Source organism: Lygodium microphyllum, chromosome 8 (assembly GCF_053477565.2).
Source record: "Lygodium microphyllum isolate KBCC chromosome 8, Lygodium_microphyllum_v1.1.10, whole genome shotgun sequence".
NCBI lineage: Eukaryota > Viridiplantae > Streptophyta > Polypodiopsida > Schizaeales > Lygodiaceae > Lygodium > Lygodium microphyllum.
The window spans coordinates 53523429-53540557 of NC_141142.1; the positions used below are offsets into that span (position 1 = coordinate 53523429).

At 42.8% G+C, this 17129-nt stretch overlaps 1 protein-coding gene across 5 annotated transcripts in view; it reads left to right on the plus strand.

Moving 5' to 3' along the window:
• Window positions 1-17129, plus strand: part of LOC148032288 (pleckstrin homology (PH) domain-containing protein) — a 242042-nt gene that overhangs the window by 66884 nt on the left and 158029 nt on the right. For all 5 annotated transcript variants that reach the window (XM_087682928.1, XM_087682929.1, XM_087682930.1 and 2 more), the window contains 5 exons: window positions 6414-6510; window positions 6689-6787; window positions 7434-7595; window positions 7749-7826; window positions 7911-8438. In XM_087682928.1, coding sequence (XP_087539054.1) covers window positions 6414-6510; window positions 6689-6787; window positions 7434-7595; window positions 7749-7826; window positions 7911-8438 — 964 coding nt within the window. The remainder of the gene's footprint in view (window positions 1-6413; window positions 6511-6688; window positions 6788-7433; window positions 7596-7748; window positions 7827-7910; window positions 8439-17129) is intronic.

Here is a 17129-nt window from a genome sequence, read left to right on the forward strand (position 1 = left end):
GGCTGACAAGGGTAAGCATTCCTTTGTTATACTATGCCTTACAACTGAGGCACTGCCTTTTAGACTTTAGGAGCTTCTGTGGGTAATCCTTCATCAAGGCTCTCCTTTTATATATTAGGAGCTACTTTAAGATATTGTGGTCATTCACAATACTTTAGAGAGTAGGGGATATGGATACTTGCTCTAATTTCATGCCACAAACAAAATACTTCCAGTGTTTCATGTAAGCAAGGCTAAAGCTAAAGAAGAAACTGGGTGATATAACTAATTTCATCTCAGGGGATGAGATAGAGAACTCTTTGATAAACAATCACTTCCACATGAGCCTGAAGGATTTTAGATGTTTGTAATAGATTACTGCTTGGTAAAGTGGAAGGGTTGCTTAGAAGAGAGTTCAACATGGTAGCATGTAAGCAGTTTGAGACCAAGACATTTTTTAAGGGGGAGGAAGTGCCCCATGAATTAATGTGATGATATGGGCAGACACTATTAGGAGCTGTGATCATTTGTGTATTATGGAGGGTACATGTATGGGCTTAGGGGGGCACTAAGTGTGCACATGGGGTGCACACATGAACTTGGACTAAAGCTAATTAAGTTACAGGCTCAGGGCAGTCGATGTATGCAAATAGGGGCCAAAGTGAAGTAAGTTGTTTCTGTGGCAGACGTGCATTGGACTCCCTCAATGTTTATTAAATTGGCCCTAAAAATGGTTCTGCCAATGCTGGCTGGAGAATTTTGACAGCTCAATCTTAAAGGTTCTACACTTTTTATCTGCTTGGACCCTAAAACTGAAGCAGACCACCAAGCTGCCACCTCAAGGGCTGTCACTTTGTACCCAAGTGCCAGCTTTGTGTCTGGAGCGAAGCGAATCGGTGGGAAGGCATCGGCCAAGTGTGTGTGGGGGGGACTGCACTGGAGCCCCCTTGTGGTGGTGGGGGACCAGCTGCTATCTCGAGCGACGCACTAGCTCCATGTGACTGTGGTGCTGTTCTGAATGGATGACTGGTGCTGAACTCTGCTATGGTAATTCTGGTGCCTAAGGGGGGTTTCTCCAGGAGAGAGAAGGCAGTTGCTAGGACTTCTTGAGGATTGGCTGATTTTATGTAGACTATTGGGTTTGCAATAGGGGCGGCCTAACGGGCATCATACGTGGCATGACGCTCTCAGACCACTCATGGATTCAGCTACTTCTCTTCAAGAGAGTTGAAGGATCTCGCTCTAGTGTTAGAATTCCAGAGCACTTGTTCTATGAGGATGATCTTAGAGAGAGAGTCAGTTAGTTGTGGAGATTCAGATCCTTCTCAGTTGGACGAGCTATTACCAACTTGGATGAGAGCTTACAGGAGATTAGCTCCTTGTTCAGGGAGGAGGCCATGAAGAGGAGAGAGGACCTTATGCAGAAGGAGAGATTTACTAGAGCATCATTGGCTCCCCTACATAGGGGAGAGGAGATGGCCAGGGTGTAGATGAGCAGCTGAGAGGATGTGCATTGCCAGAGCAGAGATTGATGCTATGAAGGAAGCCATATCAAAGTATAGGTTTGACATGAGAGCTGCCTTTTGGACTCAGTCAGATGACAGAGTTAATAGGGATTTTCTCGGCACCATAGTGCCAAAACACTCTAGACAGGGTGTTAGGATACTTAAGAGAGCAGATGGATCTTTTGCACAAGGCCCTTTGGAGGCGAGACAGGTGGCTACACAGTACTACACAGCTTTGCTTGGGTCCATTACTAGGCCCCCGAGATATGAGAGGGATAGGGAGACAGTATGGCAGAGTAGGACGATGAAATTAGCCAAATTAGGTTGAGTATAGGGCTCTATTCAATGGTACCAGTGAAGCCATCTATCTGAGGAACTTGCTAGCTATGGTTCTATTTTCTTCTGAGGCATCTAGTGTTGTCTATTGCGACAACTAGAGTGCCATTGCCCTTGTGGGAAAACCGATCATCACACCTTGGACATGGCATGTGGCGGTTTACTTTCACTTCATTAGAGTGTAGGTTAAGTTAGACACTATTCGCCTAGAGTTTGTGCCTTCCAATGACAATTTTGCAGATATTTTGACCAAGGTGCAACATGCTGGTTCTATAGTACCTTCTACCTCGGATCGCCTTGGGTACACCCTTCTCTACTTCTTCAAATTGATGGGGAGAGGGTGTTCCCCTCTTGCTTCTCCTTCTAGTTTGAGAGGGGCATGTTTACTTCTCTTGATAGCTATAGTGATGATGCTTACAAAATTATTTACTCTCAAACATTTATTTACTTTGTATTATACATTATTCATATTTGTAACTTTATTTGCACGCTGACATGATTGTAAAAGGGCGCTTAGGTAAGTGAACAATTCCCTTGCGAGGGCATTGTTCAAGTGGCAGTGTTGCATCGCATTCTACATGAGCATTACAACTTGCATTTTTCTTTGCATTATCCCATGCTTTGGCATTTTGTTTATGTAAATATGCATTTGTGCACATTTATCCCTTTTCGGTCACTCTTGGAGTGGTTGACCTAGATCCACCATACTCCTGGCATTGCACATGTCAGTCTCCAAAGGTAGTTTTTTCCTATGCTTGCATGTTGGCTTTACTTGTCTTGCTTGCTCACATGTCATATCGCTTCTCTCTCCACATATTCTCCATATGATTGGCACAACACACCCTTTGGTAATTCCTCGGCACTTATCCTAGTAGTGTATGGGCTAGTTTTGCTTGTTTTATGCAGGTAGTAGGGCTACCCATCCTTATTTCCGGTACCTTGGAATATATTGACTCAATAGGGTGAACGCTGATTTGAAACCCTTAATTTTAAATTTTGTGACAAACTAAAACAAAGTCCTCTTTAAAAAAAAAAAAAAACTATTGTTGATTCCATGCATCCTTAATAGTACTTGGTAGGCCCTTGGGTAGTCGACAAGCACCCTTCGTCTTATGCCTTGGCCTCTCTGGGGTGACGACTTGGGCTCCCTTGGTAAGATTACCATTGCCTTTGTAGTCTTGGTAGGCCATTGGGTAGCACATGCGCACCCTTTGCGCGATGCCTTGGCTGCTTTGGGGTAAAAGAAAAATAAACAAAAGGGCTTGGTTGGCCTACTTATCATGGCTTAGTTTTGGGCTCAAGAGGGGGTGTTGAGCTAAAAATGCATTAATCTAACTTAAAGAGCCCAAAAGACGTTCAATGAATGAAAAAACCTTATTATTTTAAATAGAAATGCGATCCTAGAGAGTAATTGGGTCCCACATGCCAAACCCTAATTTGGGTGCCCCCAAACTTTCTATAAACAGGTAGGCTACCCACCACTCTTTCCCAATCTCGTTTTTGTAGGTTTAGGATCTGCATCTCTATTGCCCACACTCCGTCTGCGGAGGACCTCATGGTCAAACCTTCCCATTGAGGTCTTCATCCATATGGCACCTGATTCTAGCCTCTCTACCATATTCTCATTGTCACCTACCTCTTGGAGTTGTCGCCGTTACTAGAGTACTGGTGTTTGTTGCTGTCAGGGCATCCACACATAGTTGTCGTTATCTTCATCGTGTCACCATTAGTAGGAGCTGTTGCCATTGATCTTTTGCCTAAGTTTGGAATTTACATATTGCGTTTGTAGTGATTCTCTCCTCTAGGAGTCGTCATCATCATTTGCATTGTCGCCATTAGACTACACGTGGCTCAACATCAGTTAGTTTGCTTTTGCCTGTTTCTTCCCTGTGTACACTCACTAGGTACTTTTCTATTTGTGTTTTGCATTTGCTTCATTACTACACATTGTCATCTGTATCAGTTCAGTTGTAGCAGCTAGGTTTATTGGTGTTCGATACATGGAGGCTCCCTTGTGTTTCGGGATTTGTTTCGGAGTATGACACTCTCTACAGCTCATAACCCTTGCCTTGATCCTAGGGATAACGAGAGTTCGAGGTTCGGTATTCACTGCATAGTGTGTTTGCTGTATGAGTATAGTATATTCAGCAGTAATTCACTTGATTATTTATTGCATTCATTGTCTTTGAGTTACCCTAATCCTAACTGTGTTCGGTGTTATTAATTTGTGCTTTGTCAAAGTGAGCCTCCCTTCTCGGATAGGGTGGTAAATAACCTAATTAAGTACTTCATTACGTCAATTAACAAAGTCACAAAATTGAAATGCACACTTTACCATACAATCTTGGACATTGGCTGCATTTGGCCCCAAAACTGGTGTCCCTTGCGGTATTTCTTTAACTTTTATTGCAAACGGATGGAGTACAACAGAGATCCTTTGACCTTCTTTGCTAATCCAAGTGCCTCTTGTTGCCAAAATTGACTAGCAATCCTCTAAACCAATTTGCCTCTTGGTTTGCTTGGGGATTGGCTTTTACCCTGCTCATTGAAAGATAAATTCAGCTCCAAATCAGATATTAGTTGGCTGGCCTCTAGGGTGTCCATGAAACTCCTCAATTTTAGTTGCTAGAATTTAAGTCCTAGGCCCTCAATTCTAAGCACTATCTTGAGGCAATTGTCAAAACGTTTATTTCTGTTGTAAATTAGGGTTTACAGTATAGATTTACTGAATCTCTTTCTTTGATGGCCCAAATTGTTGGAAAATGCTGAGGTAACTTGAGAGATGGCTGAGGGATGAGAGAGAATGCTATAGAGAGAGATTTCAGAGTTTCATTGCGAGAAATAATGAAAAACTATTGCTATCCTACATAGCCATGAAAGTTGTTATCTATATCTTAGGACCACGAGAAAGACTGCTGCCCCATCCTATATGCTGTCACTTGCTGTAGGACCAGTCCATGGTGGCTACAAATCACATCAATAGTATCTTCTGGCTTTCTAATAGCCTCCTCCTCTCTCACAATGATTGGAATAGACTCTACCATCTCCAGAAACGTTTTTCCACTTGTATGGGTAAGTTTTGTCAAGTGGTAACTTTCTAATCCCATTTTTCAACATTATCGAGCTTATTAAATTATTTTTCAGAATATAAATTTTAAAAATTAATTTAATACTTATTCTAGTACTCATAAAATTAATTTCACAAGCCAATAATTAAATTGCCTAGGCCAATTTGTATTTCAAGTATCCCTAAGCAGTTATTAACCTTAAGACTAACATTAATTAATTAATTAATTAATGCCTAGTCTCTAATGTTACTACCATTGACATTAGTGGTCAATAAATTCGACTTGGCCCAAATCTAAACACCTAGTACCATCTAGTACTTGTTAGGCATAACTTGTTACAACTTTTGCGTTTGACACTTACTGCATCCTTAGGGTCCTTGACCTGTTACCATGAAATAATTCCCATGTGCATCACATGTGCTAAATAACCTTGCACATTTGATAAATAACTTCATCAAATGTTATCAGTAAGATTAAAGCATCTTAAAATTTTACATCGTCATGACATTTGTTATACCATTGGTTTTATGTTTTCTATGTTTAGAGCATTCTTTCACACAGACAACTGTCCTAGGGTTAAAACTGACACCAATTGACCACAGAAGCCCAGTTGGTATAACTTGTCATAACTTTTACCTTTGACACCCACAACATCTTGAAGGTCCTTGACTTCTTACCATGAAATGAATGTCATGTGTAATACATATGCTAAACAACCTTGCACATTTGATTAGTAACTTAATCAAATGTTACTAGCAATATTAAAGCATCTTAAAAATTCATGTCCCGATGACATGTTGTTAAGAAAAATAACTATTCACTTTCCGAGATACAAAGGAAAAATCTTTTCATGATGTGTTGGAAAGTTGTGGGAGCATTACTTAATCCTAAAGGCAAGACAAAAAATTGATAATGTCCATTACTTAATCCAAATGGGAAGACAAAAAATTGGTATTGTCCATACCACATTCGTAAGTAGTTTTCGGGACATCCTGTGAAGCTAACCGTATTTGATGGTAATCAGATCTAAGACCGATCTTGGTGAAAAATGACGCATCACAAAGTTAATCTATAAGGTCATCCATTCGAGGTAATAGAAACTTGTTCTTGATGGTCATCTTATTGAGACCTTTATAATTGACACAGAAATGCATTGTGCCATCCTTCTTTTCAGTGAGAAGAACAAGCGTGCCCCACGAAGATTTACTCGAATTAATAAAACCCTTAGCTAGGTAATCAGTAAGTTGCCTAGCAATCTCATCCTTCTCTTTTAGGCTAAACCTATAAGGTGGGGCAAGATCCATAGTAGGGCCCTCTGCATAATGGATAGGATAAGCTGGGTAGTTCTGCACCAACTGAGAAGAAAGGAAACTGTAAATAGAGCCGTTATCAAACAAAATTGTAATTTGTTGGCTATTAATACAACTGGTGACCTTTAAAAGATCATGTGGGCTAAACACAGTTTTATTATTCAGTAGTTCAGTTGAAGGCTAATTTGTGCTCTCTTTTTGTTTTCCTGCTGCAGCCTGATTGGTAAACAAGTCATTCAAGTGCCTCTAGAATCAATTGGAGGTGTGCCAAATGTGTTAGCAGTATGTGACGTGGGTCACTTCAACAGCAAGGTGAAAACATTGATTTTTCTATGACAAGATCTGAGTTCTCTGAATGTGATATCAATCTTTATTTGCTTTCCTGGAAAACATCTTCATGCTTTCTAAGAATGTCACAAAATGCTTTTTGGTTTAAAGTTTATGGCTACACAATCTGAATCCAGTCCAAAATACTGTATTGTTTCATTAGGTTGCAGAGTCTGCAAGCGCACACTTGCTTCGGTTTGATAGCGAAGATGCAAAGGAGAACTGGCAGGGGCGTTTACAGAGTGCCATTTATCGGTTTTCAGTAAGTTTACTACCAATTATGGATATCTTTTGACATTGGACAAGACTAATTGAGAATGGCTAAATTATTAATAACTTACCTCTGCACCAGAAGTTTTAATAGGAAGAAAGTAACAAAGGCGTCAAGCTTGGGGAAGAAAGGAAAGAAACCAAGAAACAAAGCAACACAAGTTATCATACTTCTATTAGGCACACGTATTTAGCCAGGTTTTAGGTGGTCAACAGTTAAAGTGTATTTTGTTTGTTATTTACAAATGTTTTGCTTGATTTTAGATAGGGCAGGAACAATGAAAGATCTTTAGTAAGAAATTACAAGAGTGTTGACAAGGCACGCTGGACTGGACTTAGTCCTGTGTAAAATGCATTTTCTGTTTTAATGTTTGAAGTACAACACACACTTTCCAAAAAGAGAGAGTTAAAAGTGTGTTTTCTCCAGTTAAAGCCATCAGTGCACAGTTGCAGAACATCACTGCAGTTATATTTTACATTCACAGCTCATATGCACATGTATGTCTGATATCTAGGCATGGTCTTCCCTTATGCTTGATTGTGTGGGCGTTATTTTCTGTAAAAATTTCTGATGTCCTAGCTAATCTCGTAGGTCTGTTAAGTTTGTCAAGCAACTTATATGTGAGCTTCTGATGCAGGCTCCAGCAGCTGTCAGTGACGTCTCTACAAAGAGAGGAAAAAATGACTCAGGAAAGGACAATGAAGATCAAGATCCCCTTGTGAATGCTGCTGACAAGGAGAATCTATTTCTGACAGGGGCGCTTGATGAGCTTAAGATAGTCATTAGTTCTGGATCTCTGGTGAGCAAAAGATAAATTGCTCACAATAATATGTATAGATTTTCACCAAATCAAGACATGTTATTGATGAGCAAAACATAAATTTCTCACAATAACACATGCATTTTCACCAAATCAAGATGACTCTGATTGCTGTCTTTGTGTTTTTCTAAGGGGAGAGCATATTCAACTGAGACGTTACTTTTGGCTAAGGAGCATCCATTGCTAGAACTGCGTGCTTTAGGCAGCAAGGTAAGGATACCAGGTTCCTGATGTTATCAGTTATAATTATTTTTGTGATTGCCAAACTAAGCAGGATTTTGCTTGATGTTCCAGGTTGAATTTGTCATGAAACAATTTGACATGGCAGTTGGAGCGGTTCTGCAAGCCTTCGAAATTGAAGACAAGCTTTCAAGCAAGAAGGGATCCTTTGAATGCTGTTATTTAGCACGTTCTGACATTGTTACTTCAAAACCTTGTGTGCATCAAGATGACAATGAAAGTGGACACCAAGAATACGATGTACAAGGGAAAAAATGTGGGAAGAAGATCTCAAATGAGAGCAGGGAAATGTTTTTTGACACTGAGGAAGATCTTGAGACACATGACAATGGGCACTCCCAGCATGGCCGACATCTTTTAAGAAATACTTCAGATTTCTATGATGCACATGATTCGGATCCAAACTTTTCATCAGAGACAGATCTAATGAAGTTTGAGCGTATTCCTGGCTTGCTCCCAGAGTTGCAGGATTCGAGTAAAAGTGAAAGTCTAAAGCGAGATCAACAGGAGGAGAATTTTGTCAAAGCACAAGTCATCCTTTATTCTCTGGATTCTCCAGCATATGAAAATGTGGATAAAAAGGTCTGTCTGTCTGTCTCTCTCTTTCCCTGGCCCACGCCCCCAATACCGCCCCCTTCCCCCCCACCACCTCCCCCCTTTCTTCTTCCTCTTCTCTCCTCCTTTCCTGACCCCCGACATGATAACACTGATCTTACTGCAGTCCTGCAGTCCATGAGATGGATACTGGGACTGTTTCTTTTATGGTTTCATCATCCTAAGCATTTTGCTCTTCTAGTAAGAGGGCTTGCTTGGAGCCATATGCCTTGCTAGGAATGGACAAGGTCTCCGACCAGTCATGATGCACTGCTGCTCTCCGCCCCAACTGATCACACCAGCCCGTCGCTCACGCCCACGCTGATTCGCACCACCCACAACCCCCCCCCTTAAGGGCTTTGTAGCTATACCATGCTGTTGCTACCGAATGCACCTATATAGGGAGTAGTAGTGTCTCAAAGCCTTGCCTTGTTTCCACTCTATGTGTGATTCCCTATACCTAGTGGTGAACCCTCTTATGTGCGGCGTCACGAGGGTGTAGTCCTGGGATGTGTCTATGTTGTCCCGCTTTTTGGATTGAATAATACAAGAGTATACTTGAGCTCATATATCGTGTTACCTTTCTGTGCCGTGTTGAGTGCGTAACGAGTGCAAGTTTATCACACTTGGTATCAGAGCGACTCTTGCTTGGAGTGAAGGAGTGCTCACGGAAGGAGGAAAGATCCAGTGTCCCGAAGAGATCGAAGTCGTAATGACCCACAGCGCGACGCCCCGCGTCGCCTCGCCTGGCGTCGCGTCGCCCCATGTTGCGACGCCCCCCCGATGCGTCGGCCTCAGCGTGACGCCCCAACCTCGACATCCCACCGTCTGAAGACGTGACGCGGCTTCCCCGCGGCACGATCCACACCACCACAGGCGAAACGCGGCTTGGAGGAACATGCAGATGAAGGAAGAGGAGGAAGAAAGGAAGAAAAAACTAGAAGTGGAGTAGGGCTATAGAGAATGGGTGATACAACAAGAAGAAGAGGAGAAAAGACACAGAATGCAAGAGGAGATGGATAGAATGGGTAGAGAGGAGACATCTAGGAGGGCGTAAGATACAAGGAAAGAGAAGGAGAAAGTAGTAGAATTAGGAAATAAAAAGAAAGATAAGAAGAAGGAGAAGAAGCACCACCATAAAGAGGAGGAAGATAGTGATAGTTCAGAAGATGATTATGGAAAATTCAAGATGCCCCAACCAGCCAAGTACAAGGGAGAGAGATGGGTTGGTTCTGAAGAAATGGATCGCAGAGGTGGACAGGTACTTGAAGTATTCACGAATAACCGAAGACAGGAAGGCGGAGGTGGCAGCCATTTACTTGGAGGAGGACGCTGCCAGTTGGTACTTGCTGGAACAAGAGCAGGGCCACACCATCTTTTCGTGGGAAGAACTCCAGGAAGAATTGAAGGACTACTTTATTCCAAAGATGGAAAAATTCAAAGTGAGAGATGAATGGAGGAACCTCAAGTAAACACAGGGAAAGATGAAAGAATATGTCAGCAAATATAGGCAGATCATGCTGCAGCTACCAAACATGGATACAGACACTAAGTTACATGGATTTTTGTTTGGGATGCAAGATTGGGCTAGAATAGATGTGGAGAGACAGGAGCCAACAAGCTTAGCAGAAGCCATGAGAATGGCCGAAAGACTAGTGGACCTGGAAGGCACAAGAACAGCACAAGGGAACCAAAACAGGTTCAACAACTTCAACAACACCTTCAACAACTCCTCATGGAACCAAAGGCCCAATGCCCCTAGAGGGGCATTCACAGATACAAGGAGCCAAAACACCACCACCACCACGGCCGTGTCACAAACCGCTTTAGGACCAAGAGGAGCAGTAGGAAGATGGGGAAACAATCACTACAGGCCAACCCCCAGCACATTGTATGGGCCCGCAGGATCAAATACATCATGGTGGAGACCCCCAGGCCCGTCTGTCGAAATCAGATGCTTCAAATGCGGGGGTCCACACTACCAAAACAGATGCCCAATAGAAGATACAACGTCATCAAGTGGATCAAGGGTGAATGCAACTAGCGCATATGGAGGAGAAGAATCACAACCATCGTGTATCCAAGAAATCCCAAATGGGAGTGAGGAAAGCATGGACCACCCAAGGGTAGGGTCAGTTAGCGTCCGACCCCAATGCATGGCAGCCAGAGTAGCAGCAGTTCACCATCTATACATCAAAGGCCGAGTGGGCGAAGGAGACCAACCTATCATGGTGGACACAGGAGCAACACACAACTTCATGACACCAGGGTGTGCAGCAAAACATGGATTAAAACTATCGAAGGCCCCAGAAGGATTAACAATAACATTCGCACAAGGAGAAGCCAATGAAGTGAAACAAGTCTTTGCAGTCCAAGTAGAAGCCGACAAGTGGAAAGCAAAACTCAACTTCTTAGTAATCCCCATGGATGATTTTGAAGTGATATTGTGCTTGGAATTCTATGACAAGTATGTCATTGCAATGTTTGGTAAAGGTGTAAATGAAATGATGCTAGATATGCAAGGAGAAGGCGTCAGAGTACCATGTGAAAGTATGCAATTGCCTGGCAGGACCCCAATCAAAGTGCAAATGAAGGAGAATAAGCCAAGAGTATCATGCCAAACGGTGAAACCAACTACAACCCAGCCAAGGGGCCAGACCCAAAATGCACCGGTCCAAGGGACTGTTGTCAGGCCACATATCATGACATGCAGTGCCAAGCAGGTCAAAAAATTAGTCAAACAAGGAGATATGGTCTATCTGTGTATGATTCGACCAATTGAAGAAGAAGAAAATGGCAAGAAACCCAAACAACAGAACAGGAACATAGAGGTGGCAGAAATACTTGAAGAATTCAAAGATGTAATGCCAGCCGAGCTACCCAAGGGTCTACCACCCAGGCGAGATGTGGATCACAAAATTGAGATGATCCCAGGGTCTGCCCCACCGGCCCGAGCTCCCTATCGCATGAACCATACTGAGCTCGTGGAATTGAATAAGCAACTACATGAACTAGAAGAACAAGGATTCATTCGCCCTAGCAAATCCCCCTTTGGTGCCCCAGTGTTATTTGTAAAGAAGAAGGATGGGGGACTTAGACTCTGTGTAGATTATAGGGCCCTTAACAAAATCACCATAAAAAACAAATATCCCATGCCCCTAGTGGAAGACCTCTTAGATAGACTGCACGGGGCCAAGTACTTGAGCCGTATTGATCTTAGATCAGGATACCACCAAATCCGCATAGCCGAAGAAGATATCCCAAAAACAGCCTTCCGCACCCGATATGGTAGTTTTGAGTGGTTAGTATTAGGATTCAGCCTAAGCAATGGGCCAGGCACATTTTGTGGCCTCATGGATGGAATCTTTAGACCGGAGATAGATATCTTTGTCATTATCTACATAGATGATCTCCTAGTCTATAGCAAGACCCTAGAAGAGCACAAGCAGCACTTAGGCCGAGTTTTTGAGAAACTGCGGCAGCATTAATTATATGCCAAGCCGGAAAAATATGAGTTCGCAGTGAAAGAGTTGGAATTCTTAGGCTTTATTGTAGGAGCAGATGGAATCAAAGTGGACCCTAAGAAAGTGGAAGCCATCCAAATATGGCCTGTATTGAAAACTGTAAGAGAAGTGCGGGAGTTCCTCGGCTTCACAGTATTTTGTTGGAGGTTCATCAAAGATTACAGCCTCATCACTGTCCCCCTCTCCCACCTCACCAAAGAAGATCACTCTTTTACATGGGGATACGCGCAACAGGAAGCCTTTGAGCAGATGAAGAAGTGCATGAGCCAAACTCCCGTCCTAAGGGTGCCGAATTTCACCAAACCCTTTGAAATCTCTACAGATATATCCGACTACGGCATAGGAGGTGTATTGGTACAGGAAGGTCACCCCATTGCTTATGAGTCAAAGAAATTTACCGATGCTGAAACAAGATGGAGCACACATGAGAAGGAAATGTTGGCAGTCATCCACTGCCTTAGAAAATGGAAGCACTATGCTCAAGACAAGCATACAATAGTCTTTACCGACAATATCTCCCTCAAATACTTCCAATCTCAACCCAAGTTATCGGTAAAGCAAGCCCGCTGGCTAGACTTCCTAGCCGAATTCGACCTGGAGATTAAGCACAAGCCCGGCTCCACTAACAAGATAGCAGATGCCTTGAGCCGGAAAGTTGACCTGAAAGCTGTCAGTGTGGTCAGCAGCAACTTCATAGAACTCGTCAAAGAGGCCCTAGAGCAAGACCAAGAAATACACAAGATAATTAGAGATGTGGAAGCAGAGAAGACCCCACATGGAATGTACACCTTCAAGGAGGGTATCCTATTTTTAGGCAAGAGATTGTATATCCCCAACAATTTGGAGTTGAAGAAACTCATCCTGCATGAGATACATGATGGAAAAATTGGAGGCCACAAAGGGCAAAGCAAAACCTTGGAGGCCCTTAGGAAGCAGTTCTTTTGGCCGAATATGAAGGAAGAAGTAATAGACTACATCAAAACTTGCCCTACTTGCCAACTGGTCAAAGCACCACGATCAAGACCAGCAGGACTACTATAACCATTACCGGTATCCAATCGCCCATGGGACGTCATCAGCATGGACTTCATTGTGGAACTACCTGAGTCCCATGGATACACAATCATCTTTGCAGTGGTGGACTATTTTTCCAAACAGGCTCACTTCATCCTGGCCAAACCGCCCATGGGACGTCATCAGCATGGACTTCATTGTGGAACTACTCGAGTCCCATGGGTACACAATCATCTTTGTAGTGGTGGACTATTTTTCCAAACAGACTCACTTCATCCCGGCCAAACCAGCACTGAATGCCAAGGAGTTAGCACGCCTCTTTTTCACACGTGTATTCAAACTTCACGGCTTAGCACTGGCCATTGTATCAGATAGAGATGGAAGATTCATGAGCGACATGTGGAAGGAACTTTTCAAGACCCTGGAAACACAATTGAGATTCTCATCCTTCCACCCGGAGACAGATGGACAGACAGAACGAGTCAACCAAGGTATCGAAGATTATCTTCGGAGCTATGTCCGAGTGGACCAGAAAGATTGGGCCTTGTACCTTGATGTCTTGGAATTCCACTATAATAGCTCCATCCACTCGGCAACGGGGTACACCCCCTTTGAGTTAGCCCCTGGAAAAGAAGTCATTACACCACTGGCCTTAGCATCCGGAGCAGCCAAAGCGGAAGATCAAGATGCAGAAGATTTCTTGAAGAAATGGAGAGATCGAAATGCAGCAGCTAAGCAAAGCCTCGAGCAGAGCAAGATCACCATGACAGAGCAAGCAAACAAGAAGAGAAAGACTGTACTATTCGCCAAAGGAGACATGGTCCTAGTTAGCTCCAAGAACATTTCACTCCCCAAAAACATGACCCCCAAGTTCAATCACCGCTACTATGGACCCTACCGAATCACTCAAGCGCTGAATGAAGTCACCTACAAACTGGACCTGCCAGACAGTGTTTGTGTTCATAATGCATTTCATGCTCGTCTTCTGCGCAGGTTCTATCCCGACAACCAATGGGGCCGGCGCGTACCAATGCTCCATTCCAACGGTCCCTTCGAAGTAGAAGCATTCCTTTGACGCCATGAACAAAGAGGCTTCCCCGAATACCTCACCAAGTGGCGCGGGCGTCCTCTCAAGGAGGCCACTTGGATCTCAGAAGCGGAGGCCCGCGAACGCGGAAAGGATGCCTTCGCCCTTTGGCTCAAGGAGAACCCCCCTACCGCTTTCAACGACCCTTGAGCCTCTCCAGAAAACCAAACAATGCGGTTCTCAATCATAGACCCCAAACGTGCCTCCACTCCTCAAATGTAATTGAATCGAGGGTGGACCTGCATAGTAACAATCGGCAAATAACTCCAAAAAACAAAGCCCCAACTTTCCAGTCTAGATGGGTAGACACTGATCAGCTTGCTAGAAAAGGCTGTGTTAAGACCCCCAAGTCCTAGTGCCGCAGACATTGGCCAGTCTGATAGTATAGACTGTGTTAAGACCTCGCGGTCCCCTTAGACCGACAGACACTAACCAGCTTACTAGGAAAAGCTGTGTTAAGACCCCGGATGAGTCAAATAACAAACGCTACCCTTAGATTGCTGAGGATAGCAATCCAGTAAGCGGGGGTGAGTGTAAGGGCTTTGTAGCTATACCATGCCGTTGCTACCGAATGCACCTATATAGGGAGTAGTAGTGACTCAAAGCCCTGCCTTGTTTCCGCTCTACAATATTTGAATCTTTGCCCAAATTGCAAGAGAAGTCTTGCAAGCGATGACTATTAGAAGAACTTCTTTGGAAATGCAACGAAGAATGGCAGAATATTCAAGAGCATTAATATCCCATCTGAGCATAGCTTCTTCATAATTATCCTAGTCGAAATCAGCTAGAAGCGGAGTATGATGCTCACAAGCTCCAAATACAATGTATCCTAGTCAAAATCAGCTAGAAGAGGAGCTAGAAACCCATTGGATGCATCATAACTCATGTTTCTCAACTGTTTTGACTTCAAAACTATAGGAAAGTATATTCTTAGCATAAACCATGGTTGAAACAATCAATGGCATTTACTAACATGCAAGGAATGAGCTATAAATCATTGAAAATTGAGTATCAACCGATCATAAACTAACCACTTTCTGATTTGAGAACTGATCATAAACTGATAGCAAAAATAGATCAGTAACTAATGCAAAATTGATCCCAAAAGTGACCATAAACGGTTCTCAAACTGATAAAAAACTGAGTTGAAACTTATCAGAATTTAATCTTAAAATTGAGGCAAACACTCATGCCCAACTAATCATGAATTGAATCCAAATTTATGCAAAAGTATAGTCTTAGAGCTGCAGTAGCAACCATACTCATTTGTATACATCTCACAGTGACTAGTACATTGAGTAGAGATCCCATGGCAGATAGTGTGTTAGCACAGTACCTTGGATGCATGTTGAATATATCCAATATCCACTACATACGAGAGCCATCCACAACATGCGGAGTGGAAGTGCTACCTCCCCCTTGAGCATCGGGCAATGCTCTGGACCCTTGCCTCGAACCCTTGCTTTGTTGAACTTTATTGAGGCCAAACTAAAGTCGGCTCTAACTGAAAGGTATCTAGGTGAAGCTGCAACAACTGAGGATGGTTTGCCAAGTCATCCTTTTCCATCCACTTTATATCTTTTGGTGAAACAATGCTGAAGCTTCACCAAGAAGCATATGGAAACTTTACCTTTAACTTTACTTGCCTAAAACCTCCGCTAGGTTATAGGCCTTTCTTCCTTTTAAGCATTGTGATGCTTTATACTTTTGCATTGCTGCAATTCCAACGTAACTAATATGCAACATTGCATTCAATTGACTAGCCCCTCATGTGTATTGACATGCTTGGAGCACCAAGTGCATTAGGAAACATTCTTGTTTGCATACTTTGGACCACTGCAATGTGACTGTACATGGGAAATCTGCATACTATTAGCCATTCCAAGATACATTTCCCTATACATTATATGCATTACTAGTAGCATTTTTCCTCATGACCAACACTATATGGAGTATTTGTATTACCAACATCAATACCATGAGTCCTAAACATAGTGGGCTGCACATATGCATTGCCAAACTTGCCACTTTGTGCCCCAACATCATGCCAACATTGTTATACATGGGGTTATGCAAATTACCAGCCATACTAGGATACATTGACCCTTGCACACCATGCATTGGTTGTTGCATATGATAAGGAGTTGTGTCATACATCCTCGTATGCGGTCCCTAACCCACCATAGCACGGAAACTAGTGCCACCAACAAAGTAACTTGATTGCTCCATAATTGTATGTATACCCTGCTATTTAAAAAGGATTGGGTGGGCACTTCCAAGTTGGCCTTGCATATGCATCAATTGCCCTAGTGGCATCGTTTGCTTATGTCCACTACCCACATTTGAAACATCATGCTATTGTATTGGCTCTTCCTTCGATGTATCTTGCTATCTTGAAGCTCTCCAAGATGATTTCCTCTTCTTGCCTTTGCTGCCCTTCTTAAAGGGTTCAAAATGCGCATAAACTGAGGATTATTTGCCAATTGCATAAACATTTCAGCTGCTGTCCTAGTTGATCTTTACACTGGTTATCTAATTTCTCTTCCTCTTGCTGATCATTAACTTCTAAAGGCCTAGAAGAACCCATAGTTTGGTCTAAACGAACAATATCAGCTTGCTGTCCATGTTGCGCACCTTGTCCAAGATCAGACATTGCATTTTTCCCAACACTTTGTGAATTTTCAGATTGAGAGGCATCATCCTTACTTGATCCCATCTCACTATCTAAAGACATTCTTGCTTAATGCTCAGCTGAATACAATCTCAGCCTTAGAGCAAAGAAATTGACCTTCAATCAGGTACCTTGGGCCCCCCAATTCGAAAGAATTGATGGTATCCTAGCAATGAAACTATGAAACTAGCTGTCCTTGAAGAGGGTGGTGAAATCTGATTAAGCACTTAATTACACCAATTAACAAATTCACAAAACTAAAATTGCACACTTTACCATACAATCTTGGACATTGGACAACTTGATGGCACCAAAATTGGAGCTCCTTGCAGTATTTCTCAAACTTTTATTCTAAATGGATGGAGTAAAACCGAGATTCCTTA